This window comes from Passer domesticus, chromosome 29 (assembly GCF_036417665.1).
Source record: "Passer domesticus isolate bPasDom1 chromosome 29, bPasDom1.hap1, whole genome shotgun sequence".
NCBI classification, from domain to species: Eukaryota; Metazoa; Chordata; class Aves; order Passeriformes; family Passeridae; genus Passer; species Passer domesticus.
In genome coordinates, this window is record NC_087502.1 from 418,702 (window position 1) to 446,657 (window position 27,956).

The 27,956-nt window shown below is 56.8% G+C and overlaps 1 protein-coding gene and 11 non-coding genes across 30 annotated transcripts; all 12 read right to left on the bottom strand.

Moving 5' to 3' along the window:
- Positions 1 to 140: 140 nt before the first annotated feature.
- LOC135287363 (uncharacterized) lies at positions 141 to 27,693 on the bottom strand. 19 transcript variants are annotated; one of them, XR_010351070.1, is made up of 12 exons: positions 23,071 to 25,042; positions 22,158 to 22,243; positions 20,561 to 20,657; positions 17,670 to 17,755; positions 16,070 to 16,166; positions 13,170 to 13,255; positions 11,572 to 11,668; positions 8,062 to 8,159; positions 6,458 to 6,554; positions 3,784 to 3,913; positions 2,056 to 2,546; positions 141 to 547 (listed from the first exon to the last, which is right to left on the bottom strand). XR_010351070.1 is itself a non-coding variant. In XM_064400718.1 (11 exons), the coding sequence occupies exons 1-11, from the start codon at positions 23,514 to 23,516 to the stop codon at positions 536 to 538; spliced, it is 1,332 nt and encodes a 443-aa protein (XP_064256788.1). In that variant the 5' UTR covers positions 23,517 to 25,042; the 3' UTR covers positions 141 to 535. The 19 variants fall into 19 exon arrangements, 7 of the variants coding, with proteins under 7 accessions (XP_064256788.1, XP_064256789.1, XP_064256792.1 ...); XR_010351069.1 differs by having other exon boundaries at positions 2,980 to 3,913; XR_010351073.1 differs by lacking the exon at positions 8,062 to 8,159 and having other exon boundaries at positions 509 to 547; positions 2,056 to 2,153; positions 2,406 to 2,546.
- Positions 919 to 1,002, bottom strand: LOC135287507 (small nucleolar RNA SNORD45). The gene has a single exon (XR_010351175.1). It is a non-coding gene; the product is annotated as a small nucleolar RNA SNORD45 (small nucleolar RNA).
- LOC135287505 (small nucleolar RNA SNORD45) lies at positions 6,926 to 7,009 on the bottom strand. Its single transcript, XR_010351172.1, has one exon. It is a non-coding gene; the product is annotated as a small nucleolar RNA SNORD45 (small nucleolar RNA).
- Positions 8,564 to 8,647, bottom strand: LOC135287506 (small nucleolar RNA SNORD45). Its single transcript, XR_010351174.1, has one exon. It is a non-coding gene; the product is annotated as a small nucleolar RNA SNORD45 (small nucleolar RNA).
- Positions 10,156 to 10,239, bottom strand: LOC135287508 (small nucleolar RNA SNORD45). The gene has a single exon (XR_010351176.1). It is a non-coding gene; the product is annotated as a small nucleolar RNA SNORD45 (small nucleolar RNA).
- Positions 12,037 to 12,120, bottom strand: LOC135287498 (small nucleolar RNA SNORD45). Its single transcript, XR_010351166.1, has one exon. It is a non-coding gene; the product is annotated as a small nucleolar RNA SNORD45 (small nucleolar RNA).
- Positions 13,627 to 13,710, bottom strand: LOC135287509 (small nucleolar RNA SNORD45). The gene has a single exon (XR_010351177.1). It is a non-coding gene; the product is annotated as a small nucleolar RNA SNORD45 (small nucleolar RNA).
- Positions 16,538 to 16,621, bottom strand: LOC135287502 (small nucleolar RNA SNORD45). Its single transcript, XR_010351169.1, has one exon. It is a non-coding gene; the product is annotated as a small nucleolar RNA SNORD45 (small nucleolar RNA).
- On the bottom strand, positions 18,127 to 18,210 carry LOC135287510 (small nucleolar RNA SNORD45). Its single transcript, XR_010351178.1, has one exon. It is a non-coding gene; the product is annotated as a small nucleolar RNA SNORD45 (small nucleolar RNA).
- LOC135287503 (small nucleolar RNA SNORD45) lies at positions 21,026 to 21,109 on the bottom strand. The gene has a single exon (XR_010351170.1). It is a non-coding gene; the product is annotated as a small nucleolar RNA SNORD45 (small nucleolar RNA).
- Positions 22,615 to 22,698, bottom strand: LOC135287499 (small nucleolar RNA SNORD45). Its single transcript, XR_010351167.1, has one exon. It is a non-coding gene; the product is annotated as a small nucleolar RNA SNORD45 (small nucleolar RNA).
- On the bottom strand, positions 25,517 to 25,600 carry LOC135287504 (small nucleolar RNA SNORD45). Its single transcript, XR_010351171.1, has one exon. It is a non-coding gene; the product is annotated as a small nucleolar RNA SNORD45 (small nucleolar RNA).
- Positions 27,694 to 27,956: the final 263 nt, after the last annotated feature.

Consider the following 27,956-nt stretch of genomic DNA (forward strand, 5'->3'; position numbering starts at 1 on the left):
ACCTAAAGTTACTGCCAAAATCATCAGAGGATACTGAGAAGTAAAACAAGCCCTACAAGCACCTTGCCCCCAGCCTTCCTTCTTCCTGAGCCCTCCCTCCTCCCCATGCGACGATCATTGTCTCTCCAAGGACACAAAAATGAAACAACAAAGAGTTTTAATAAAATCAAAGGAACACTCAACTCCTGTAGAAAATAGAGCATGAAAAGTAAAACCTGGACATTAGAAACACAAAAGGAACAGAACTAACAAAAGCCGTGGTCCCTTTCCTTCCCCTCCCCATAAATCAATGCCTCGGGGGCTGACAGGAGCCCAGGACAGCCACAGGGAGCTGCGTCTCCCTGAGCACACACCCAGCAACACCCTTCCAAGTGATGCAGGTCCAACAATGCGTCCAAAGCCCGAAGAGCCCCGGGACCTCACCAGCAGCACAGTCACCTCAAACCTCACCTGACACACACCACTGGGAACCCCAGCCATGGAGACTCTCCAAAATGCTGGATCATACATCAGGGTAGGCCAGAACGTCCCAGGCTCAACTGGACACCTGCGAGAAGCAAAAAACATTCCAGCTTTAGGGCCAGGCTGACAAGATGAGCCACTTCCCTCATGCACACTCCCACCTGGAGCTGCACCAGACCAGCTGCACACGCAGAACCTGCACAGCTCTGCCAGCACACAGGGGCTCAGGGACACAACGAGACAACATTCCCACATACACCTGGACAAAAAATGCCACACCATGGAATTCAGGCCATGTGAGAGCCCCTCCTGGCCACAAAACCCACAACTCAGCACACCTGACAATGGGACAGATCCCAACCGGGACCACTCTCCTCAAGCTGGGACAAAGTCTGCCATGACCAATCAATCCCACAAGAGGGAAAAGCTCCACTGCCGGAGGGATCGGGGGCTTGTCGGGCCTCAGAGTAATTCTAGAGCTAAAGCGGTGAGAGACATCAGCTCCGCTCAGATAATACATGCCAGCACTCATCCCGGGCACCACAACTGCCTCCTCCTGCTCCTCCTGGGGCCCTCCCAGCCCGGAGCCGCCGCTCCCAGCGCGGGACGCTCCCTGCGCCTGCAGCCGGGCCCCGCCAGCGCAGCCCTTGCAGCTGCCCCTTCCACGGCCCCGCCACAGCACCAGCAGGGGCTCTGCCCGGGGGCTCCGTGCTCCATCTGCCTCCAACCCCTTCCAACCCCATCCCCTTTTCTTCCCTTCTTTGACAGACAGAAACATTGCACTCAAGCACCCAAAGTTTGCAGGGAAGAATTTTTTGCCCTTTATGGCTCAACTCTGGAAAGATGCTGCAACCACTCAAGCCCACGCCTCCCTGTGGATGCCTCCTGAGGGCAACTTTGGACTGTGACTTCAGTCACCTAACAAAACCTGAGATACATAAAGGGGACACTTGTTTATGGATCTGAGGTCCACAGAGAAATAAAGAAGACTGAGAGATAATCAAGTATCCTTCAGAAAACCAAACCCGGCAGCTGTCCTGAAAAGCAGCTCTGAGTGGCTTTGGCATGGTGGAGGCCATGGCCCACACACCCAATCCCCTGAGCTTTGCACACACTCCCACCAGCCAAAGGCTTGGAGGAGAGGTTATCAGTGTCTGCCACAACTTCTGGTCAGAGGCAGTGAACAGCCATCGTCCCTTACACAAAACAGCTCACTTGTAAATCCCACAACTCAGGCAGCCCAAACACAAGGGACATTAACTTGAAGGGCAGCTGAGGAGTGGCTGGAAACTATCAAAGATTTCCAAAGCCCCTCAGACTCATTTTCATCTCCTGAGGCCATTACCAGACCACGGGATGGGATGCAAAGCGATGCAAGAGATGCAGAGTCTGTTGGGAGACACTGTGTCAAAATTGCCACCAACCTCATACCCTTCCTTAGGGAGGTACCTGGCCATTCCCACCTGGCTGTCATAATAATCCAGTGGATCACACGCCCAGCAACACCTTCCCACATGATGCACATCTCACTATGCATCCAAAGAGCCCTGGACACCAGGAACACATCACCACCTGAGTCACCCCAAACCTCACCTGACACACACCACTGGGACCTCCAGCCATGGGAACTCTCCAAAAATGCTGGATCATACATCCGGGTAGGCCAGAACGTCCCAGGCTCAACCGCACACCTGCAAGAAGCAGAAAACATTCCAGCTTTAGGGCCAGGCTGACAAGATGTGCCACTTCCCTCCTGCACACTCCCACCTGCAGCTGCACCAGACCAGCTGCACACGCTGAACATGCACAGCTCTGCCAGCACACAGGGGCTCAGGGACACAACGAGACAACATTCCCACACACACCTGGACACAAACTGCCACACCATGGAATTCAGGCCATGTGAGAGTCGCCCTGGGCACAAGACCCACACCACAGCCCACCTGACAATGGGGCACATGCTGACTGTGATCCCTTTCCTCAATCTGGGTCAAAGTCGGGCATGAGAAATCGATCTCACCAGAGCGAAAAGCTCCACTGCCAGAGGGATCAGGGGCTTGTTGGGCCTCAGAGCCATTCTAGAGCTAAAGTGGTGAGAGACATCAGCTCCGCTCAGATAATACATGCCAGCGCTCATCCCGGGCACCACAACTGCCTCCTCCTGCTCCTCCTGGGGCCCTCCCAGCCCGGAGCCGCCGCTCCCAGCGCGGGACGCTCCCTGCGCCTGCAGCCGGGCCCCGCCAGCGCAGCCCTTGCCCGCCGCTGCAGCCAGCGCCGCTGCCGACACCCAAAACCCCCCCGGCCGCGCCCGCCCCGCCACGGCCCTTCCCGCCGCCCCGCCTCGGCCCCGCCGCCATCGGCCTCAGCCTCCTCCCGCCCCGCGCCGCCTCGCCCGCTCCGCCCTGCCCCGCGCCCTTCCAACAGCGCCGCGCTCGCCCAGCGCCCGCGGCACCGCGTCCCGGCCACCGGCCCCTCCGCAGCCCCGCCAGCCCCTCCTGCCCCGGGCCCGGCCCGCACCACGCGCCCGCTGCCGCCGCCCGCTCCGCTCCAAGGGACATCCGGCCGCGCCGGGGCGGGACGAGCCGGCACAGGCACCCGCCCTCAGCCGCCTCCAACGCCTTCCACCCCCAGCCCCCTCTCCTCCCGTCTCTGACAGACGGAAACATTGCACTCAAGGGCTCAAACTGCGCTAGGAAGGATTTTTTGCCCTTTATGGCTCAACTGTGGAAAGATGCTGCTACCACTGAAGCCCACCCCTCCCTGCACATGCCTGCTGAGGGCAACTTTGGACTTAAGCCGCCTAAGGGAGCCTGAGATAGATACAGGGGAGATTGGTTTTTTATTATCTCAGGTCTAGAGAGAAGGAAACAAGGCTGAGGGAGAAGCAAGTATCCCCCAGAAAAGCAAACGCAGCAGCTGTCCTGAAAATCAGCTCAGCGTGGCTTTGGTGTGGTGGAGGCCATAGCCCACAGACCCAATCCCCTGAGCTTTGCACACACTCCCACCAGCCAAAGGGCTGGAGGAGAGGTTATCAGTGTGTGCCACAACTTCTGGTCAGAGGCAGTGAACACCCAACCTCTCTTACACAAAACAGCTCAGTTGTAAAACCCCTAACACAGGCAGGCCAAACACACATGGGACATTCACATGAAGGGCAGATGAGGAGGGGCAAGAAACCATCAATGACCTCCTAAGCTCCTCAGACTTTCATATCCTGAGGCCTTTACCACAGCACTGGATATGAAGCAAGGTGATGGAACAGATCCAGTGCCTGCTGGGAGACACTGTCTCAAACTTGCCACCCCCACCTCGACCCCCTACCTGGGCAATCCCACCTGACTGTCATCAATAATAATCCACTGGTGTCATTATCTTCTCCCGGTAATCCATTTACAACCTCTTTGGTTTGGCTACCGGCGGATCCCTGGCCATGCCCATCAAAAATACCCACCTGCAAAACCAATGACGACAGGGTCAGTGTAGATAACTGGGACCAATGGATTTCTCATTTTCCTATAGCACCGCAGGAACCCCAAGAATTGGAACTCTTAGGCTCAGTGATGGCGGATGCGTGCCTTAGGTTTAAGCATAAAAGTCAGCTGCCAGCCAAGAACTATTCTACTATTGTAACTTCCAGCATGGCCATTTACCGTAATGCAACAGCCTGGTGCAATTATACCACAAAGAGGGTGTCAATCTCATCAAACGACCCTATTCAATTACCAGCAGGTTACTTTTTAATATGTGGGGACCATGCTTGGCCGGTGTCCCATCGATGCTGAGCGGAGGCCATGTACAATTGGATGCTTGTCTCTACTCACACCCAATACGTCCATGATCTTGAATATGAGCCGCCACTATCATAGAATTAAAAGAATAGGCCAGGCATTTACTGCTGACTGCAAAGACAATGTAACATTTTGGTCTCCAGGGGCAATAGTGGCAGCATCCTTTTTGGCTCCAGGGCTATCAGCAGCAGGTGCCCATGCCATTTTAAACAAGCTAGGATGCTGGCTTGCTAAACAAACTAAGGCCACTTCTCTGGCACTTTCTAGCCTTTTGCTTGATGTTGATTCTGTTCAGCATGCAACGCTTCAGAATAGAGCTGCAATTGACTTCCTTTTACTGGCACAAGGCCATGGTTGTGAAGAATTTGAGGGCATGTGTTGCATGAACCTCTCTGATCATTCCCAGTCCATCCACTCCCAGCTCTCTGAGCTGCGAAGCTTAACTGGAAACTTACAGGTAGAATCCGGCTCTGGTATTGATGAGTGGCTCAAATCTTTAGGCCTGGGAACATGGTTACGCTCTATTGTTAGAGTCAGCATTATAGTAGGCATTATAGCTTTGTTGGTAGTGTTAGTTTTGCCTTATTTTTGCATGTGCTTACAGAACATGGTTCAAAGAATGAGACTTGCTCCATCTAATCAGACCATGCTTGTGCAACAGAAAAACAGGGGAAGTGTGGAGGATTTTGTGAACAGCTGGCTAGCTGACAAAGGTCACACTGACATAATACCGTTAGTTAAGGAAGAAGGACACAGGTATAGGAGCCAGCAGTCAGTGTCTAAATCAGGCAAGGGCACTGTGCCCTTGGTGCAACATCAGGATGGGGGAGAGGATCATTAGTTAGAAATACGAAGAAAAGATGAGAATAGCTGCAACATAGTAGTCACAAGAATGCTAAGGCAGGCGTAGTTAGCTGATAAGTAACTAACCAATAAATGAGCTCGCTTTTTGCAATATGTATTAGCCTCATTAACACCAATATAAATGTATGTGCCTATCAATAAAGTTCTGAGATTTTCTGATCACTCATATTGAGTGCTGCATTTCTTCCGCCGATCTCAACACACTGGACACATGGGGGGATCCTCACCACCAAGACGACTAGATGGAGAGGCCCAAAGGGATGCCCTTGCCATTCATGGAGCACTGATATTTTCCACCTAATCTGTCACCATGTTCCCTTCTCCCTTCCCTTTTTCCATTTCTGTCTCATTTACAGTTAAGAAAATCCATACTATTGACTTTGGCTTACGGTCTTGTTTGTACCTCAATTCGGGCAGAGGCTGGTCCTCAAAACATTTAATTCCTTCCCCTGCCCCACGCCTGCCATCCCTCACATGGCACACAGCTCTCCACCAACTTCTCCACAGTGGCTCCCTTTCCTCACACTGCTCCAAGTGCACAGGCACCTCCTCTCAACCTCTCACAGCAAACAGCTCACCCAGCTTCCCAAAGAACAGCAACTTCCAGACCTTTCCAGGCTGGGAAGAAGGAAGGCTGCCTCTTCTGCAATTAGGGATATCCATGGCTTGGCTTTGCCTTCCCCACAGTGCCCCCCCCAGCCGCTCAGGTCTCTCTCCCTGTTTGTTTACTCCCTGTAAGTAAGGGGTGGGTGGGAAGCAGGGACAGGGCCTCAGAGGACACCAGCGTGGGACAGCACCGCCCCTGTGACATGGGACACAGGACACCCATCAGTGGGGCCTGGGAACACCTCCTGTGTGACTCAGGAGCTGTGCCACCAGGGAAGGGACAGGGAACACTGTCACTATGGACACAACCCTGTGACACCCTGCTGAAACCACGGCCAACGTCCCCCTCAGCACCACTTCCTCCCTGCACACACCTCAGGCTCAGGGGCATTTCCCAGTCACACTCGGGATGAGGATGCCTGTGGCTCCCAGGATGTATATTAAAGAACTGGAAAAGAAGGGCCACATTCCCTTTGGATACACAGCAACAAATACTCAACCTGGAATTTGCACAAACACAAAAGGACACCAACTAACAATCGCCCTGACACCTTTCCTTCCCCTCCCCATAAATCAATGCTTCGGGAGCTGACAGGAGCCCAGGACAGCCACAGGGAGCTGCGTGTCCCTGAGCACACACACAGCAACACCTTCCCAAGTGATGCAGATCCGACAATGCATCCAAAACCTAAAGAGACCCAGGACCTCACCAGCACCTGAGTCACCCCAAACCTCACCTGACACACTTCAGCAGGACCTCCAGCCACAGGGGCTCTCCAAAATGCTGGATCATACATCCGTGTAGGCCAGAACATCCCAGGTTCAACCGCACACCTGCAAGAAGCAGAAAACATTCCAGCTTTAGGGCCAGGCTGACAAGATGTGCCACTTCCCTCCGGCACACTCCCACCTGCAGCTGCACCAGACCAGCTGCACACACTGAACATGCACAGCTCTGCCAGCACACAGGGGCTCAGGGACACAACGAGACAACATTCCCACATACACCTGGACACAAACTCACACACCATGGAAATCGGGACAGATGAGAGCCTCTCATGGGCACAAAACCCACAACTCAGCACACCTGCCAAAGGGGGAGATCCCAACCGGGACCACTCTCCTGAAGTTGGAACAAAGTCTGCCATGACCAATCAATCCCACAAGCAAGAAAAGCTCCACTGCCAGAGGGATCGGGGGCTTGTGGGGCCTCAGAGTAATTCTAGAGCTAAAGCGGTGAGAGACATCAGCTCCGCTCAGATAATACATGCCAGCGCTCATCCCGGGCACCACAACTGCCTCCTCCTCCTCCTCCTGGGGCCCTCCCAGCCCGGAGCCGCCGCTCCCAGCGCGGGACGCTCCCTGCGCCTGCAGCCGGGCCCCGCCAGCGCAGCCCTTGCAGCTGCCCCTTCCACAGCCCCGCCACCGGCACCAGCAGGGGCTCTGCCCGGGGGCTCCGTGCTCCATCTGCCTCCAACGCCTTCCACCCCCAGCCCCCTCTCTTCCCGTCTTTGACAGACAGAAACATTGCGCTCATGGGCTCAAACTTTGCAGGGAAGGATTTTTTGCCCTTTATGGCTCAACTCTGGAAAGATGCTGCAACCACTCAAGCCCACGCCTCCCTAAACATGCCTCCTGAGGGCAACTTTGGACTGTGACTTCAGTCACCTAACAGAACCTGAGATACATAAAAGGGACACTTGTTTATGGATCACAGTTCCAGAGAGAAATAAAGAAGACTGAGAGATAATTAAGCATCCCTCAGAAAGCCAAACCCAGCAGCTGTCCTGCAAAGCAGCTCTGGGTGGCTTTGGCATGGTGGAGGCCATGGCCCACACACCCAATCCCCTGAGCTTTGCACACACTCCCACCAGCCAAAGGGCTGGAGGAGAGGTTATCAGTGTGTGCCACAACTTCGGGTCAGAGGCAGTGAACAGCCATCGTCCCTTACACAAAACAGCTCACTTGTAAATCCCACAACTCAGGCAGCCCAAACACAAGGGACATTAACTTGAAGGGCACCAGAGGAGCGGCTGGAAACTATCAAAGACTTCCAAAGCTCCTCAGACTCATTTTCATCTTCTGAGGCCTTTACCAGATCACTGGATGGGATGCAAAGTGATGCAAGAGATCCAGAGTCTGTTGGGACAAACAGTACCAAAATTGCTGCCCCTCTCATCTGCTTCCTTAGGGAGGTACATGGCCATTCCCACCTGGCTCTAATGAATTCACTGGAGCATACCCCCAGCAACGCCTTCCCACATGATGGACATCTCACTATGCATCCAAAGCCCAAACACCCCCGGAACCTCTACAGCACCACAGTCACCACAAACCTCACCTGACACACACCACTGGGACCTCCAGCCATGGGAACTCTCCAAAAATGCTGGATCATACATCCGGGTAGGCCAGAACGTCCCAGGCTCAACCGCACACCTGCAAGAAGCAGAAAACATTCCAGCTTTAGGGCCAGGCTGACAAGATGTGCCACTTCCCTCCGGCACACTCCCACCTGCAGCTGCACCAGACCAGCTGCACACACTGAACATGCACAGCTCTGCCAGCACACAGGGGCTCAGGGACACAACGAGACAACATTCCCACATACACCTGGACACAACGAGACAACATTCCCACATACACCTGGACACAAACTCACACACCATGGAAATCGGGACAGATGAGAGCCTCTCATGGGCACAAAACCCACAACTCAGCACACCTGCCAAAGGGGGAGATCCCAACCGGGACCACTCTCCTGAAGTTGGAACAAAGTCTGCCATGACCAATCAATCCCACAAGCAAGAAAAGCTCCACTGCCAGAGGGATCGGGGGCTTGTGGGGCCTCAGAGTAATTCTAGAGCTAAAGCGGTGAGAGACATCAGCTCCGCTCAGATAATACATGCCAGCGCTCATCCCGGGCACCACAACTGCCTCCTCCTCCTCCTCCTGGGGCCCTCCCAGCCCGGAGCCGCCGCTCCCAGCGCGGGACGCTCCCTGCGCCTGCAGCCGGGCCCCGCCAGCGCAGCCCTTGCAGCTGCCCCTTCCACAGCCCCGCCACCGGCACCAGCAGGGGCTCTGCCTGGGGGGCTCCGTGCTCCATCTGCCTCCAACGCCTTCCACCCCCAGCCCCCTCACTTCCCATCTTTGACAGAGAGAAACGCAGCGCTCAAGGGCTCAAACTTTGCTAGGAAGGATTTTTTGCCCTTTATGGCTCAACTCTGGAAAGATGCTGCAACCACTCCAGCCCACCCCTCCCTGCACAGGCCTCCTGAGGGCAACTCTGGACTGTGACTTCAGTCACCTAACAAAACCTGAGATACATAAAGGGAACTCTTGCTTATGGATCTCAGGTCTACAGAGAAGGAAAGAAGACTGAGAGATAATCAAGTAAACCCCAGAAAGCCAAACCCAGCAGCTGTCCTGAAAATAGCTCAGGGTGGCTTTGGCGTGGTGGAGGCCATGGCCCACAGACCCAATCCCCTGAGCTTTGCACTCACTGCCACCAGCCAAAGGGCTGGAGGAGAGATTTGCGGTGTGTGCCACAACTATTTGGTCAGAGGCAGTGAACAGCCATCCTCCCTTGCACAAAACGGAGCAGTTCCAAATCCCCCTACCCATTTAGGCCACACACAATAGACATTAAAGTGAATCATGGCTCAGGAGCAGTGAGAAACCACCAAAGACCACCAGAGCTCCTCAGACTCATTTTCATTTCCCGAGGCCTTTACCGGACCACTACATGTGCTGCAACAGATCCAGACTCTGTCGCGAGACACAGTACCAAACTTGCCACTTCCTTCAAGCCCTTCTCTGGGCAGTTATATGGGCATTTCCAGCTGGCTGTAATAAATAATAATTCACTGGAGCAAACCCCCAGCTACAGCATCAACGTGCTGCAGAATCTGACTATGCATCCAAAGCACCAGGAACACACCAGCATCACAGTCACCCCAAATCTCACCTGACACACACCACTCCTACCTGCAGCCATTGGGACTCTCAAAAATGCTGGATCATACATCTGGGCAGGCCAGAACATCCCAGACTCAACTGGACACCTGCAAAAAGCACAAAACACTCCAGGTTTAGGGCCAGGCTCAGCACAGGTGCCACTTCCCTCATGCACACTCCCACCTGGAACTGCACCAGACCAGCTGCACACACTGAACATGCACAGCTCTGCCAGCACACAGGGGCTCAGGGACACAACAAGACAACATTCCCACACACACCGGGTGATGAACTCTCAAACCATGGAATTCGGGACAGGTGAGAGTCACCCCTGGGCACAAAACCCACAACTCAGCACACCTGACAATGGGGCAGATTCCAACCAGGACCCCTCTCCTCAACCTGGGACAAAGTCTGCCATGAGGAATCAATCCCACAAGTGGGAAAAGCTCCACTGCCAGAGGGATCGGGGGTTTGTGGGGCCTCAGAGTAATTCTAGAGCTAAAGCGGTGAGAGACATCAGCTCCGCTCAGATAATACATGCCAGCACTCATCCCGGGCACCACAACTGCCTCCTCCTGCTCCTCCTGGGGCCCTCCCAGCCCGGAGCCGCCGCTCCCAGCGCGGGACGCTCCCTGCGCCTGCAGCCGGGCCCCGCCAGCGCAGCCCTTGCCCGCCGCTGCAGCCAGCGCCGCTGCCGACACCCAAAACCCCCCCGGCCGCGCCCGCCCCGCCACGGCCCTTCCCGCCGCCCCGCCTCGGCCCCGCCGCCATCGGCCTCAGCCTCCTCCCGCCCCGCGCCGCCTCGCCCGGCCCGCCCGCTCCGCCCTGCCCCGCGCCCTTCCAACAGCGCCGCGCTCGCCCAGCGCCCGCGGCACCGCGCCCCGGCCACCGGCCCCTCCGCAGCCCCGCCAGCCCCTCCTGCCCCGGGCCCGGCCCGCACCACGCGCCCGCTGCCGCCGCCCGCTCCGCTCCAAGGGACATCCGGCCGCGCCGGGGCGGGACGAGCCGGCACAGGCACCCGCCCTCAGCCGCCTCCAACGCCTTCCACCCCCAGCCCCCTCTCCTCCCGTCTCTGACAGACGGAAACATTGCACTCAAGGGCTCAAACTGCGCTAGGAAGGATTTTTTGCCCTTTATGGCTCAAATCTGGAAAGATGCTGAAAACACTGAAGCCCACCCCTCCCTGCACAGGCCTCCTGAGGGCAACTTTGGAATGATACTTAAGCCGCCTAAGTGAACCTCAGATTAATCAAGGTGACGGTGTTGTTTAATTATCTCATGTCTAGAGAGAAGGAAACAAGACTGAGAGATAATCAAGCATCCCTCAGAAAACCAGACCCAGAAGCTTTCCTGAAAACCAGCTCTGGGTGGCTTTGGCATGGTGGAGGCCATGGCCCACACACCCAATCCCCTGAGCTTTGCACACACTCCCATCAGCCAAAGAGCTGCAGGAGACGATTTTGGTGTGTGCCACAACTTCTGTTCAGAGGCAGTGAACAGCCATCCTCCCTTACACAAAACAGCTCAGTTCCAAATCCCACAGCCCAAGTAAACCACACACAATAAACATTAAAGTGAAGGGCGCCTGAGGAGCGGTGACAAACCATCAAAGACTTCCAAAGCCCCTCAGACTCATTTTCATCTTTTAAGGCCTTTCCCAGATCGCTAAATGTGATGCAACAGATCCAGAGTCTCTTGAGACAAACGGTACCAAAATTGCCACCTCCCTCAAGCCCTTCCCTGGGCAGTTATATGGGCATTCCCAGCTGACTGTAATGAATAACAATCCATTGGAGCAAACCCCCAGCAACACCATCGAGGACCTGCAGGATCTGACTATGCATCCAAAGCACCAGGACCTCAACAGCACCTTAGTCACCCCAAATCTCACCTGACAAACCCCTCTGGGAACCCCAGCCATGGAGACTCTCCAAAATGCTGGATCATACATCTGGGCAGGCCAGAACGTCCCAGGCTCAACTGGACACCTGCAAGAAGCACAAAACATTCCAGCTTTAGGGCCAGGCTGACAAGATGTGCCACTTCCCTCAGGCACACTCCCACCTGCAGCTGCACCAGACCAGCTGCACACACTGAACATGCACAGCTCTGCCAGCACACAGGGGCTCAGGGACACAATGAGACAACATTCCCACATACACTCGGACAAAAAATGCCACACCATGGAATTCAGGCCATGTGAGAGACCCTCCTGGCCACAAAACCCACAACTCAGCACACCTAGCTGTGGGGCAGATCCCAACTGGAACCCCTCTCCTCAAGCTGGGACAAAGTCTGCCATGAGCAATCAACCCCACAAGAGGGAAAAGCACTGCAGGAGGGATCGGGGGCTTGTCGGGCCTCAGAGTAATTCTAGAGCTAAAGCGGTGAGAGACATCAGCTCCGCTCAGATAATACATGCCAGCGCTCATCCCGGGCCCCACAACTGACTCCTCCTCCTCCTCCTGGGGCCCTCCCAGCCCGGAGCCGCCGCTCCCAGCGCGGGACGCTCCCTGCGCCTGCAGCCGGGCCCCGCCAGCGCAGCCCTTGCAGCTGCCCCTTCCACAGCCCCGCCACCGGCACCAGCAGGGGCTCTGCCTGGGGGGCTCCGTGCCCCACCTCCCTCCAACGCCTTCCACCCCCAGCCCCCTCACTTCCCATCTTTGACAGAGAGAAACGCAGCGCTCAAGGGCTCAAACTTTGCTAGGAAGGATTTTTTGCCCTTTATGGCTCAACTCTGGAAAGATGCTGCAACCACTCAAGCCCACCCCTCCCTAAACATGCCTCCTGAGGGCAACTTTGGACTGTGACTTCAGTCACCTAACAAAATCTGAGATACATAAAGGGGACACTTGTTTATGGATCTCAGGTACACAGAGAAGGAAGGAAGACAGAGATAATCGAGTATCCCCCAGAAAGCCAAACCCAGAAAGTTTCCTGAAAATCAGCTCCGGGTGGCTTTGGCGTGGTGGAGGGGATTGGCCCACAGACCCAATCCCCTGAGCTTTGCACACACTCCCACCAGGCAACGGGTTAGAGGAGACGCTTTTGTTGTATACCACAACATCTGGTCAGAGGCAGTGAACACCCATCCTCCCTTACACAAAACGGCTCAGTTACAAACCCCCAACCCATGTAGGCCACGCACAACAGACATTAATGAGAAGGGCGGCTGAGAAACTATCAAAGACTACCAAAGCTCCTCAGACTCATTTTCGTCTTCTGAGGCCTTTACCAGACCTCTGGATGTGATGCAATGTCATGCAATAAATCCAGAGTCTGTTGCGAGACACTCTGTCACAATTTCTGCCCCCCTCATCCCCTTCCATGGGTAGAGATCTGGGCATTCCCACCTGCCTGTCATGAAAAACAATCCATGGGAGCACACACACAGCAACACCTTCCCTCGTGATGCAGATCTCACAGCACATCCAAAGCCTCAGGACCTTGCCAGCACCACAGTCATCCCAAATTTCACCTGACACACACCACTGGGAACCCCAGCCACAGGGGCTCTCCAAAATGCTGGATCATACATCTGGGCAGGCCAGAACGTCCCAGGCTCAACCGCACACCTGCAAGAAGCAGAAAACATTCCAGGTTTAGGGCAAGGCTGACAAGATGTGCCACTTCCCTCCTGCACACTCCCACCTGGAACTGCACCAGACCAGCTGCACACACTGAACCCGCACAGCTCTGCCAGCACACAGGGGCTCAGGGACACAACGAGACAACATTCCCACACACACCGGGTGATGAACTCTCAAACCATGGAATTCGGGACAGGTGAGAATCACCCCTGGGCACAAAACCCACAACTCAGCACACCTGACAATGGGGCAGATTCCAACCAGGACCCCTCTCCTCAACCTGGGACAAAGTCTGCCATGAGGAATCAATCCCACAAGTGGGAAAAGCTCCACTGCAGGAGGGATCGGGGGCTTGTGGGGCCTCAGAGTAATTCTAGAGCTAAAGCGGTGAGAGACATCAGCTCCGCTCAGATAATACATGCCAGCACTCATCCCGGGCACCACAACTGCCTCCTCCTGCTCCTCCTGGGGCCCTCCCAGCCCGGAGCCGCCGCTCCCAGCGCGGGACGCTCCCTGCGCCTGCAGCCGGGCCCCGCCAGCGCAGCCCTTGCCCGCCGCTGCAGCCAGCGCCGCTGCCGACACCCAAAACCCCCCCGGCCGCGCCCGCCCCGCCACGGCCCTTCCCGCCGCCCCGCCTCGGCCCCGCCGCCATCGGCCTCAGCCTCCTCCCGCCCCGCGCCGCCTCGCCCGGCCCGCCCGCTCCGCCCTGCCCCGCGCCCTTCCAACAGCGCCGCGCTCGCCCAGCGCCCGCGGCACCGCGTCCCGGCCACCGGCCCCTCCGCAGCCCCGCCAGCCCCTCCTGCCCCGGGCCCGGCCCGCACCACGCGCCCGCTGCCGCCGCCCGCTCCGCTCCAAGGGACATCCGGCCGCGCCGGGGCGGGACGAGCCGGCACAGGCACCCGCCCTCAGCCGCCTCCAACGCCTTCCACCCCCAGCCCCCTCTCCTCCCGTCTCTGACAGACGGAAACATTGCACTCAAGGGCTCAAACTGCGCTAGGAAGGATTTTTTGCCCTTTATGGCTGAACTTCGTAAAGATGCTGCTACCACTGAAGCCCACCCCTTCCTGCACATGCCTGCTGAGGGCAACTTTGGACTTAAGCCGCCTAAGGGAGCCTGAGATAGATACAGGGGAGATTGGTTTTTTATTATCTCGGGTCTAGAGAGAAGGAAACAAGGCTGAGGGAGAAGCAAGTATTCCCCAGAAAACGAAACCCAGCAGCTTTCCTGAAAATCACCTCTGGGTGGCCTTTTCGTGGTGGAGGCCATAGCCCACAGACCCAATCCCCTGAGCTTTGCACTCACTCCCACCAGCCAAAGGCTTGGAGGAGAGGATTTTGGTGTGTGCCACAACTTCTGGTCAGAGGTGGTGAACACCCAACCTCTCTTACACAAAACAGCTCAGTTGTAAAACCCCTAACACAGGCAGGCCAAACACACATGGGACATTCACATGAAGGGCAGATGAGGAGGGGCAAGAAACCATCAATGACCTCCTAAGCTCCTCAGACTTTCATTTCCTGCGGCCTTTACCACAGCCCTGGATATGAAGCAAGGTGATGCAACAGATCCAGTGCCTGCTGGGAGACACTGTCTCAAACTTGCCACCCTCCCCTCGACCCCCTACCTGGGCATTCCCACCTGACTGTCATGAATAATAATCCCTTGGACCCATGGGGGGATCCTCACCAAGATGACTAGATGGAGAAGCCCAAAGGGATGCCCTTGCCATTCATGGAGCACTGATATTTTCCACCTAATCTGTCACCATGTTCCCTTCTCCCTTCCCTTTTTCCATTTCTGTCACATTTACAGTTAAGAAAATCCATACTATTGACTTTGGCTTACGGTCTTGTTTGTACCTCAATTCGGGCAGAGGCTGGTCCTCAAAACATTTAATTCCTTCCCCTGCCCCACGCCTGCCATCCCTCACATGGCACACAGCTCTCCACCAACTTCTCCACAGTGGCTCCCTTTCCTCACACTGCTCCAAGTGCACAGGCACCTCCTCTCAACCTCTCACAGCAAACAGCTCACCCAGCTTCCCAAAGAACAGCAACTTCCAGACCTTTCCAGGCTGGGAAGAAGGAAGGCTGCCTCTTCTGCAATTAGGGATATCCATGGCTTGGCTTTGCCTTCCCCACAGTGCCCCCCCCAGCCGCTCAGGTCTCTCTCCCTGTTTGTTTACTCCCTGTAAGTAAGGGGTGGGTGGGAAGCAGGGACAGGGCCTCAGAGGACACCAGCGTGGGACAGCACCGCCCCTGTGACATGGGACACAGGACACCCATCAGTGGGGCCTGGGAACACCTCCTGTGTGACTCAGGAGCTGTGCCACCAGGGAAGGGACAGGGAACACTGTCACTATGGACACAACCCTGTGACACCCTGCTGAAACCACGGCCAACGTCCCCCTCAGCACCACTTCCTCCCTGCACACACCTCAGGCTCAGGGGCATTTCCCAGTCACACTCGGGATGAGGATGCCTGTGGCTCCCAGGATGTATATTACAGAACAGGAAAAGAAGAGAAACATTCCCTTTGGATACACAGCAACAAATGCCCAACCTGGGATTTGCACAAACACAAAAGGACCCAAATAACAATTGCCCTGACACCTTTCCTTCCCCTCCCCATAAATCAATGCTTCGGGAGCTGACAGGAGCCCAGGACAGCCACAGGGTGCTGCATATCCCTGAGCACACACACAGCAACACCTTCCCAAGTGATGCAGATCCGACAATGCATCCAAGGACCGAAGAGCTCCGGAACCTCTCCAGCATCACAGTCACCACAAACCTCACCTGACATACACCACTCCGACCTGCAGCCATGGGGACTTCCAAAAATGCTGGATCATATATCTGGGCAGGCCAGAACGTCCCAGGCTCAACTGGACACCTGCAAGAAGCACAAAACACTCCAGGTTTAGGGCCAGGCTCAGCACAGGTGCCACTTCCATCCTGCAAACTCCCACCTGGAGCTGCACCAGACCAGCTGCACACACTGAACCCGCACAGCTCTGCCAGCACACAGGGGCTCAGGGACACAATGAGACAACATTCCCACACACACCGGGTGATGAACTCTCAAACCATGGAATTCGGGACAGGTGAGAATCACCCCTGGGCACAAAACCCACAACTCAGCACACCTGCCAATGGGGCAGATTCCAACCAGGACCCCTCTCCTCAACCTGGGACAAAGTCTGCCATGAGGAATCAATCCCACAAGAGGGAAAAGCTCCACTGCCAGAGGGATCGGGGGCTTGTGGGGCCTCAGAGTAATTCTAGAGCTAAAGCGGTGAGAGACATCAGCTCCACTCAGATAATACATGCCAGCGCTCATCCCGGGCACCACAACTGCCTCCTCCTGCTCCTCCTGGGGCCCTCCCAGCCCGGAGCCGCCGCTCCCAGCGCGGGACGCTCCCTGCACCTGCAGCCGGGCCCCGCCAGCGCAGCCCTTGCAGCTGCCCCTTCCACAGCCCCACCACCGGCACCAGCAGGGGCTCTGCCCGGGGGCTCCGTGCTCCATCTGCCTCCAACGCCTTCCACCCCCAGCCCCCTCACTTCCCATCTTTGACAGAGAGAAACGCAGCGCTCAAGGGCTCAAACTTTGCTAGGAAGGATTTTTTGCCCTTTATGGCTCAACTCTGGAAAGATGCTGCAACCACTCAAGCCCACCCCTCCTTGCACATGCCTCCTGAGGGCAACTCTGGACTGTGACTTCAGTCACCTAACAAAATCTGAGATACATAAAGGGGACACTTGTTTATGGATCTCAGGTACACAGAGAAGGAAGGAAGACAGAGATAATCGAGTATCCCCCAGAAAGCCAAACCCAGAAAGTTTCCTGAAAATCAGCTCCGGGTGGCTTTGGCGTGGTGGAGGGGATTGGCCCACAGACCCAATCCCCTGAGCTTTGCACACACTCCCACCAGGCAACGGGTTAGAGGAGACGCTTTTGTTGTATACCACAACATCTGGTCAGAGGCAGTGAACACCCATCCTCCCTTACACAAAACGGCTCAGTTACAAACCCCCAACCCATGTAGGCCACGCACAACAGACATTAATGAGAAGGGCGGCTGAGAAACTATCAAAGACTACCAAAGCTCCTCAGACTCATTTTCGTCTTCTGAGGCCTTTACCAGACCTCTGGATGTGATGCAATGTCATGCAATAAATCCAGAGTCTGTTGCGAGACACTCTGTCACAATTTCTGCCCCCCTCATCCCCTTCCATGGGTAGAGATCTGGGCATTCCCACCTGCCTGTCATGAAAAACAATCCATGGGAGCACACACACAGCAACACCTTCCCTCGTGATGCAGATCTCACAGCACATCCAAAGCCTCAGGACCTTGCCAGCACCACAGTCATCCCAAATTTCACCTGACACACACCACTGGGAACCCCAGCCACAGGGGCTCTCCAAAATGCTGGATCATACATCTGGGCAGGCCAGAACGTCCCAGGCTCAACCGCACACCTGCAAGAAGCAGAAAACATTCCAGGTTTAGGGCAAGGCTGACAAGATGTGCCACTTCCCTCCTGCACACTCCCACCTGGAACTGCACCAGACCAGCTGCACACACTGAACATGCACAGCTCTGCCAGCACACAGGGGCTCAGGGACACAACAAGACAACATTCCCACTTTCACCTGGCAATGAATTCTCAAACCATGGAAATCGGGACTGGTGAGAGTCACCACTGCGCACAAGACTCACAACTCAGCACACCTGACAATGGGACAGATCCCAGCCAGGACCACTCTCCTCAAGCTGGGACAAAGTCTGCCATGACCAATCAATCCCACAAGAGGGAAAAGCTCCACTGCAGGAGGGATGGGGGGCTTGTGGGGCCTCAGAGTAATTCTAGAGCTAAAGCGGTGAGAGACATCAGCTCCGCTCAGATAATACATGCCAGCACTCATCCCGGGCACCACAACTGCCTCCTCCTGCTCCTCCTGGGGCCCTCCCAGCCCGGAGCCGCCGCTCCCAGCGCGGGACGCTCCCTGCGCCTGCAGCCGGGCCCCGCCAGCGCAGCCCTTGCCCGCCGCTGCAGCCAGCGCCGCTGCCGACACCCAAAACCCCCCCGGCCGCGCCCGCCCCGCCACGGCCCTTCCCGCCGCCCCGCCTCGGCCCCGCCGCCATCGGCCTCAGCCTCCTCCCGCCCCGCGCCGCCTCGCCCGCTCCGCCCTGCCCCGCGCCCTTCCAACAGCGCCGCGCTCGCCCAGCGCCCGCGGCACCGCGTCCCGGCCACCGGCCCCTCCGCAGCCCCGCCAGCCCCTCCTGCCCCGGGCCCGGCCCGCACCACGCGCCCGCTGCCGCCGCCCGCTCCGCTCCAAGGGACATCCGGCCGCGCCGGGGCGGGACGAGCCGGCACAGGCACCCGCCCTCAGCCGCCTCCAACGCCTTCCACCCCCAGCCCCCTCTCCTCCCGTCTCTGACAGACGGAAACATTGCACTCAAGGGCTCAAACTGCGCTAGGAAGGATTTTTTGCCCTTTATGGCTGAACTTCGTAAAGATGCTGCTACCACTGAAGCCCACCCCTTCCTGCACATGCCTGCTGAGGGCAACTTTGGACTTAAGCCGCCTAAGGGAGCCTGAGATAGATACAGGGGAGATTGGTTTTTTATTATCTCGGGTCTAGAGAGAAGGAAACAAGGCTGAGGGAGAAGCAAGTATTCCCCAGAAAACGAAACCCAGCAGCTTTCCTGAAAATCACCTCTGGGTGGCCTTTTCGTGGTGGAGGCCATAGCCCACAGACCCAATCCCCTGAGCTTTGCACTCACTCCCACCAGCCAAAGGCTTGGAGGAGAGGATTTTGGTGTGTGCCACAACTTCTGGTCAGAGGTGGTGAACACCCAACCTCTCTTACACAAAACAGCTCAGTTGTAAAACCCCTAACACAGGCAGGCCAAACACACATGGGACATTCACATGAAGGGCAGATGAGGAGGGGCAAGAAACCATCAATGACCTCCTAAGCTCCTCAGACTTTCATTTCCTGCGGCCTTTACCACAGCCCTGGATATGAAGCAAGGTGATGCAACAGATCCAGTGCCTGCTGGGAGACACTGTCTCAAACTTGCCACCCTCCCCTCGACCCCCTACCTGGGCATTCCCACCTGACTGTCATGAATAATAATCCCTTGGACCCATGGGGGGATCCTCACCAAGACGACTAGATGGAGAAGCCCAAAGGGATGCCCTTGCCATTCATGGAGCACTGATATTTTCCACCTAATCTGTCACCATGTTCCCTTCTCCCTTCCCTTTTTCCATTTCTGTCACATTTACAGTTAAGAAAATCCATACTATTGACTTTGGCTTACGGTCTTGTTTGTACCTCAATTCGGGCAGAGGCTGGTCCTCAAAACATTTAATTCCTTCCCCTGCCCCACGCCTGCCATCCCTCACATGGCACACAGCTCTCCACCAACTTCTCCACAGTGGCTCCCTTTCCTCACACTGCTCCAAGTGCACAGGCACCTCCTCTCAACCTCTCACAGCAAACAGCTCACCCAGCTTCCCAAAGAACAGCAACTTCCAGACCTTTCCAGGCTGGGAAGAAGGAAGGCTGCCTCTTCTGCAATTAGGGATATCCATGGCTTGGCTTTGCCTTCCCCACAGTGCCCCCCCCAGCCGCTCAGGTCTCTCTCCCTGTTTGTTTACTCCCTGTAAGTAAGGGGTGGGTGGGAAGCAGGGACAGGGCCTCAGAGGACACCAGCGTGGGACAGCACCGCCCCTGTGACATGGGACACAGGACACCCATCAGTGGGGCCTGGGAACACCTCCTGTGTGACTCAGGAGCTGTGCCACCAGGGAAGGGACAGGGAACACTGTCACTATGGACACAACCCTGTGACACCCTGCTGAAACCACGGCCAACGTCCCCCTCAGCACCACTTCCTCCCTGCACACACCTCAGGCTCAGGGGCATTTCCCAGTCACACTCGGGATGAGGATGCCTGTGGCTCCCAGGATGTATATTACAGAACAGGAAAAGAAGAGAAACATTCCCTTTGGATACACAGCAACAAATGCCCAACCTGGGATTTGCACAAACACAAAAGGACCCAAATAACAATTGCCCTGACACCTTTCCTTCCCCTCCCCATAAATCAATGCTTCGGGAGCTGACAGGAGCCCAGGACAGCCACAGGGTGCTGCATATCCCTGAGCACACACACAGCAACACCTTCCCAAGTGATGCAGATCCGACAATGCATCCAAGGACCGAAGAGCTCCGGAACCTCTCCAGCATCACAGTCACCACAAACCTCACCTGACATACACCACTCCGACCTGCAGCCATGGGGACTTCCAAAAATGCTGGATCATATATCTGGGCAGGCCAGAACGTCCCAGGCTCAACTGGACACCTGCAAGAAGCACAAAACACTCCAGGTTTAGGGCCAGGCTCAGCACAGGTGCCACTTCCATCCTGCAAACTCCCACCTGGAGCTGCACCAGACCAGCTGCACACACTGAACCCGCACAGCTCTGCCAGCACACAGGGGCTCAGGGACACAAGACAACATTCCCACACACACCGGGTGATGAACTCTCAAACCATGGAATTCGGGACAGGTGAGAATCACCCCTGGGCACAAAACCCACAACTCAGCACACCTGCCAATGGGGCAGATTCCAACCAGGACCCCTCTCCTCAACCTGGGACAAAGTCTGCCATGAGGAATCAATCCCACAAGAGGGAAAAGCTCCACTGCCAGAGGGATCGGGGGCTTGTGGGGCCTCAGAGTAATTCTAGAGCTAAAGCGGTGAGAGACATCAGCTCCACTCAGATAATACATGCCAGCGCTCATCCCGGGCACCACAACTGCCTCCTCCTGCTCCTCCTGGGGCCCTCCCAGCCCGGAGCCGCCGCTCCCAGCGCGGGACGCTCCCTGCACCTGCAGCCGGGCCCCGCCAGCGCAGCCCTTGCAGCTGCCCCTTCCACAGCCCCACCACCGGCACCAGCAGGGGCTCTGCCCGGGGGCTCCGTGCTCCATCTGCCTCCAACGCCTTCCACCCCCAGCCCCCTCACTTCCCATCTTTGACAGAGAGAAACGCAGCGCTCAAGGGCTCAAACTTTGCTAGGAAGGATTTTTTGCCCTTTATGGCTCAACTCTGGAAAGATGCTGCAACCACTCAAGCCCACCCCTCCTTGCACATGCCTCCTGAGGGCAACTCTGGACTGTGACTTCAGTCACCTAACAAAATCTGAGATACATAAAGGGGACACTTGTTTATGGATCTCAGGTACACAGAGAAGGAAGGAAGACAGAGATAATCGAGTATCCCCCAGAAAGCCAAACCCAGAAAGTTTCCTGAAAATCAGCTCCGGGTGGCTTTGGCGTGGTGGAGGGGATTGGCCCACAGACCCAATCCCCTGAGCTTTGCACACACTCCCACCAGGCAACGGGTTAGAGGAGACGCTTTTGTTGTATACCACAACATCTGGTCAGAGGCAGTGAACACCCATCCTCCCTTACACAAAACGGCTCAGTTACAAACCCCCAACCCATGTAGGCCACGCACAACAGACATTAATGAGAAGGGCGGCTGAGAAACTATCAAAGACTACCAAAGCTCCTCAGACTCATTTTCGTCTTCTGAGGCCTTTACCAGACCTCTGGATGTGATGCAATGTCATGCAATAAATCCAGAGTCTGTTGCGAGACACTCTGTCACAATTTCTGCCCCCCTCATCCCCTTCCATGGGTAGAGATCTGGGCATTCCCACCTGCCTGTCATGAAAAACAATCCATGGGAGCACACACACAGCAACACCTTCCCTCGTGATGCAGATCTCACAGCACATCCAAAGCCTCAGGACCTTGCCAGCACCACAGTCATCCCAAATTTCACCTGACACACACCACTGGGAACCCCAGCCACAGGGGCTCTCCAAAATGCTGGATCATACATCTGGGCAGGCCAGAACGTCCCAGGCTCAACCGCACACCTGCAAGAAGCAGAAAACATTCCAGGTTTAGGGCAAGGCTGACAAGATGTGCCACTTCCCTCCTGCACACTCCCACCTGGAACTGCACCAGACCAGCTGCACACACTGAACATGCACAGCTCTGCCAGCACACAGGGGCTCAGGGACACAACAAGACAACATTCCCACTTTCACCTGGCAATGAATTCTCAAACCATGGAAATCGGGACTGGTGAGAGTCACCACTGCGCACAAGACTCACAACTCAGCACACCTGACAATGGGACAGATCCCAGCCAGGACCACTCTCCTCAAGCTGGGACAAAGTCTGCCATGACCAATCAATCCCACAAGAGGGAAAAGCTCCACTGCAGGAGGGATGGGGGGCTTGTGGGGCCTCAGAGTAATTCTAGAGCTAAAGCGGTGAGAGACATCAGCTCCGCTCAGATAATACATGCCAGCACTCATCCCGGGCACCACAACTGCCTCCTCCTGCTCCTCCTGGGGCCCTCCCAGCCCGGAGCCGCCGCTCCCAGCGCGGGACGCTCCCTGCGCCTGCAGCCGGGCCCCGCCAGCGCAGCCCTTGCCCGCCGCTGCAGCCAGCGCCGCTGCCGACACCCAAAACCCCCCCGGCCGCGCCCGCCCCGCCACGGCCCTTCCCGCCGCCCCGCCTCGGCCCCGCCGCCATCGGCCTCAGCCTCCTCCCGCCCCGCGCCGCCTCGCCCGCTCCGCCCTGCCCCGCGCCCTTCCAACAGCGCCGCGCTCGCCCAGCGCCCGCGGCACCGCGTCCCGGCCACCGGCCCCTCCGCAGCCCCGCCAGCCCCTCCTGCCCCGGGCCCGGCCCGCACCACGCGCCCGCTGCCGCCGCCCGCTCCGCTCCAAGGGACATCCGGCCGCGCCGGGGCGGGACGAGCCGGCACAGGCACCCGCCCTCAGCCGCCTCCAACGCCTTCCACCCCCAGCCCCCTCTCCTCCCGTCTCTGACAGACGGAAACATTGCACTCAAGGGCTCAAACTGCGCTAGGAAGGATTTTTTGCCCTTTATGGCTGAACTTCGTAAAGATGCTGCTACCACTGAAGCCCACCCCTTCCTGCACATGCCTGCTGAGGGCAACTTTGGACTTAAGCCGCCTAAGGGAGCCTGAGATAGATACAGGGGAGATTGGTTTTTTATTATCTCGGGTCTAGAGAGAAGGAAACAAGGCTGAGGGAGAAGCAAGTATTCCCCAGAAAACGAAACCCAGCAGCTTTCCTGAAAATCACCTCTGGGTGGCCTTTTCGTGGTGGAGGCCATAGCCCACAGACCCAATCCCCTGAGCTTTGCACTCACTCCCACCAGCCAAAGGCTTGGAGGAGAGGATTTTGGTGTGTGCCACAACTTCTGGTCAGAGGTGGTGAACACCCAACCTCTCTTACACAAAACAGCTCAGTTGTAAAACCCCTAACACAGGCAGGCCAAACACACATGGGACATTCACATGAAGGGCAGATGAGGAGGGGCAAGAAACCATCAATGACCTCCTAAGCTCCTCAGACTTTCATTTCCTGCGGCCTTTACCACAGCCCTGGATATGAAGCAAGGTGATGCAACAGATCCAGTGCCTGCTGGGAGACACTGTCTCAAACTTGCCACCCTCCCCTCGACCCCCTACCTGGGCATTCCCACCTGACTGTCATGAATAATAATCCCTTGGACCCATGGGGGGATCCTCACCAAGATGACTAGATGGAGAAGCCCAAAGGGATGCCCTTGCCATTCATGGAGCACTGATATTTTCCACCTAATCTGTCACCATGTTCCCTTCTCCCTTCCCTTTTTCCATTTCTGTCACATTTACAGTTAAGAAAATCCATACTATTGACTTTGGCTTACGGTCTTGTTTGTACCTCAATTCGGGCAGAGGCTGGTCCTCAAAACATTTAATTCCTTCCCCTGCCCCACGCCTGCCATCCCTCACATGGCACACAGCTCTCCACCAACTTCTCCACAGTGGCTCCCTTTCCTCACACTGCTCCAAGTGCACAGGCACCTCCTCTCAACCTCTCACAGCAAACAGCTCACCCAGCTTCCCAAAGAACAGCAACTTCCAGACCTTTCCAGGCTGGGAAGAAGGAAGGCTGCCTCTTCTGCAATTAGGGATATCCATGGCTTGGCTTTGCCTTCCCCACAGTGCCCCCCCCAGCCGCTCAGGTCTCTCTCCCTGTTTGTTTACTCCCTGTAAGTAAGGGGTGGGTGGGAAGCAGGGACAGGGCCTCAGAGGACACCAGCGTGGGACAGCACCGCCCCTGTGACATGGGACACAGGACACCCATCAGTGGGGCCTGGGAACACCTCCTGTGTGACTCAGGAGCTGTGCCACCAGGGAAGGGACAGGGAACACTGTCACTATGGACACAACCCTGTGACACCCTGCTGAAACCACGGCCAACGTCCCCCTCAGCACCACTTCCTCCCTGCACACACCTCAGGCTCAGGGGCATTTCCCAGTCACACTCGGGATGAGGATGCCTGTGGCTCCCAGGATGTATATTACAGAACAGGAAAAGAAGAGAAACATTCCCTTTGGATACACAGCAACAAATGCCCAACCTGGGATTTGCACAAACACAAAAGGACCCAAATAACAATTGCCCTGACACCTTTCCTTCCCCTCCCCATAAATCAATGCTTCGGGAGCTGACAGGAGCCCAGGACAGCCACAGGGTGCTGCATATCCCTGAGCACACACACAGCAACACCTTCCCAAGTGATGCAGATCCGACAATGCATCCAAGGACCGAAGAGCTCCGGAACCTCTCCAGCATCACAGTCACCACAAACCTCACCTGACATACACCACTCCGACCTGCAGCCATGGGGACTTCCAAAAATGCTGGATCATATATCTGGGCAGGCCAGAACGTCCCAGGCTCAACTGGACACCTGCAAGAAGCACAAAACACTCCAGGTTTAGGGCCAGGCTCAGCACAGGTGCCACTTCCATCCTGCAAACTCCCACCTGGAGCTGCACCAGACCAGCTGCACACACTGAACCCGCACAGCTCTGCCAGCACACAGGGGCTCAGGGACACAATGAGACAACATTCCCACACACACCGGGTGATGAACTCTCAAACCATGGAATTCGGGACAGGTGAGAATCACCCCTGGGCACAAAACCCACAACTCAGCACACCTGCCAATGGGGCAGATTCCAACCAGGACCCCTCTCCTCAACCTGGGACAAAGTCTGCCATGAGGAATCAATCCCACAAGAGGGAAAAGCTCCACTGCCAGAGGGATCGGGGGCTTGTGGGGCCTCAGAGTAATTCTAGAGCTAAAGCGGTGAGAGACATCAGCTCCACTCAGATAATACATGCCAGCGCTCATCCCGGGCACCACAACTGCCTCCTCCTGCTCCTCCTGGGGCCCTCCCAGCCCGGAGCCGCCGCTCCCAGCGCGGGACGCTCCCTGCACCTGCAGCCGGGCCCCGCCAGCGCAGCCCTTGCAGCTGCCCCTTCCACAGCCCCACCACCGGCACCAGCAGGGGCTCTGCCCGGGGGCTCCGTGCTCCATCTGCCTCCAACGCCTTCCACCCCCAGCCCCCTCACTTCCCATCTTTGACAGAGAGAAACGCAGCGCTCAAGGGCTCAAACTTTGCTAGGAAGGATTTTTTGCCCTTTATGGCTCAACTCTGGAAAGATGCTGCAACCACTCCAGCCCACCCCTCCTTGCACATGCCTCCTGAGGGCAACTCTGGACTGTGACTTCAGTCACCTAACAAAACCTGAGATACATAAAGGGAACTCTTGCTTATGGATCTCAGGTCTACAGAGAAGGAAAGAAGACTGAGAGATAATCAAGCATCCATCAGAAATGAAACCCAGCAGCTGTCCTGAAAATAGCTCAGGGTGGCTTTGGCGTGGTGGAGGCCATGGCCCACAGACCCAATCCCCTGAGCTTTGCACTCACTGCCACCAGCCAAAGGGCTGGAGGAGAGATTTGCGGTGTGTGCCACAACTATTTGGTCAGAGGCAGTGAACAGCCATCCTCCCTTGCACAAAACGGAGCAGTTCCAAATCCCCCTACCCATTTAGGCCACACACAATAGACATTAAAGTGAATCATGGCTCAGGAGCAGTGAGAAACCACCAAAGACCACCAGAGCTCCTCAGACTCATTTTCATTTCCCGAGGCCTTTACCGGACCACTACATATGCTGCAACAGATCCAGACTCTGTCGCGAGACACAGTACCAAACTTGCCACTTCCTTCAAGCCCTTCTCTGGGCAGTTATATGGGCATTTCCAGCTGGCTGTAATAAATAATAATTCACTGGAGCAAACCCCCAGCTACAGCATCAACGTGCTGCAGAATCTGACTATGCATCCAAAGCACCAGGAACACACCAGCACCTGAGTCACCCCAAATCTCACCTGACACACACCACTCCTACCTGCAGCCATTGGGACTCTCAAAAATGCTGGATCATACATCTGGGCAGGCCAGAACAACCCAGACTCAACTGGACACCTGCAAAAAGCACAAAACACTCCAGGTTTAGGGCCAGGCTCAGCAGAGCTGCCACTTCCCTCCTGCAAACTCCCACCTGGAGCTGCACCAGACCAGCTGCACACACTGAACCCGCACAGCTCTGCCAGCACACAGGGGCTCAGGGACACAACGAGACAACATTCCCACACACACCGGGTGATGAACTCTCAAACCATGGAATTCGGGACAGGTGAGAGTCACCCCTGGGCACAAAACCCACAACTCAGCACACCTGACAATGGGGCAGATTCCAACCAGGACCCCTCTCCTCAACCTGGGACAAAGTCTGCCATGAGGAATCAATCCCACAAGTGGGAAAAGCTCCACTGCAGGAGGGATCGGGGGCTTGTGGGGCCTCAGAGCCATTCTAGAGCTAAAGCGGTGAGAGACATCAGCTCCGCTCAGATAATACATGCCAGCACTCATCCCGGGCACCACAACTGCCTCCTCCTGCTCCTCCTGGGGCCCTCCCAGCCCGGAGCCGCCGCTCCCAGCGCGGGACGCTCCCTGCGCCTGCAGCCGGGCCCCGCCAGCGCAGCCCTTGCCCGCCGCTGCAGCCAGCGCCGCTGCCGACACCCAAAACCCCCCCGGCCGCGCCCGCCCCGCCACGGCCCTTCCCGCCGCCCCGCCTCGGCCCCGCCGCCATCGGCCTCAGCCTCCTCCCGCCCCGCGCCGCCTCGCCCGGCCCGCCCGCTCCGCCCTGCCCCGCGCCCTTCCAACAGCGCCGCGCTCGCCCAGCGCCCGCGGCACCGCGCCCCGGCCACCGGCCCCTCCGCAGCCCCGCCAGCCCCTCCTGCCCCGGGCCCGGCCCGCACCACGCGCCCGCTGCCGCCGCCCGCTCCGCTCCAAGGGACATCCGGCCGCGCCGGGGCGGGACGAGCCGGCACAGGCACCCGCCCTCAGCCGCCGCCACCTCCCTCATGCCCTGCCCTTCGTCTCTCCCCTCCCTTCCGCTCCAGCGATGGAGGTTGCTGTGCTCGAGACTTCCCGCATGAGAACGTGGGGCGGAACCGTGCGCTGTGAGTCCATGCCCAAGCACTCCATTAGATGTTTAGTTTTCATCTTTTTCTTACCTGCAGCTCTCCAGGCTTGTGGTAAGCCTCCCCTCTGGGCACGAAGCCTTTTCCAGGTGCCTGCCTCACTTGGCCGTGGTCTCCCTGTTCCTCAGCACTGCTGTGACCAAATCATGGGGGAAAGCTT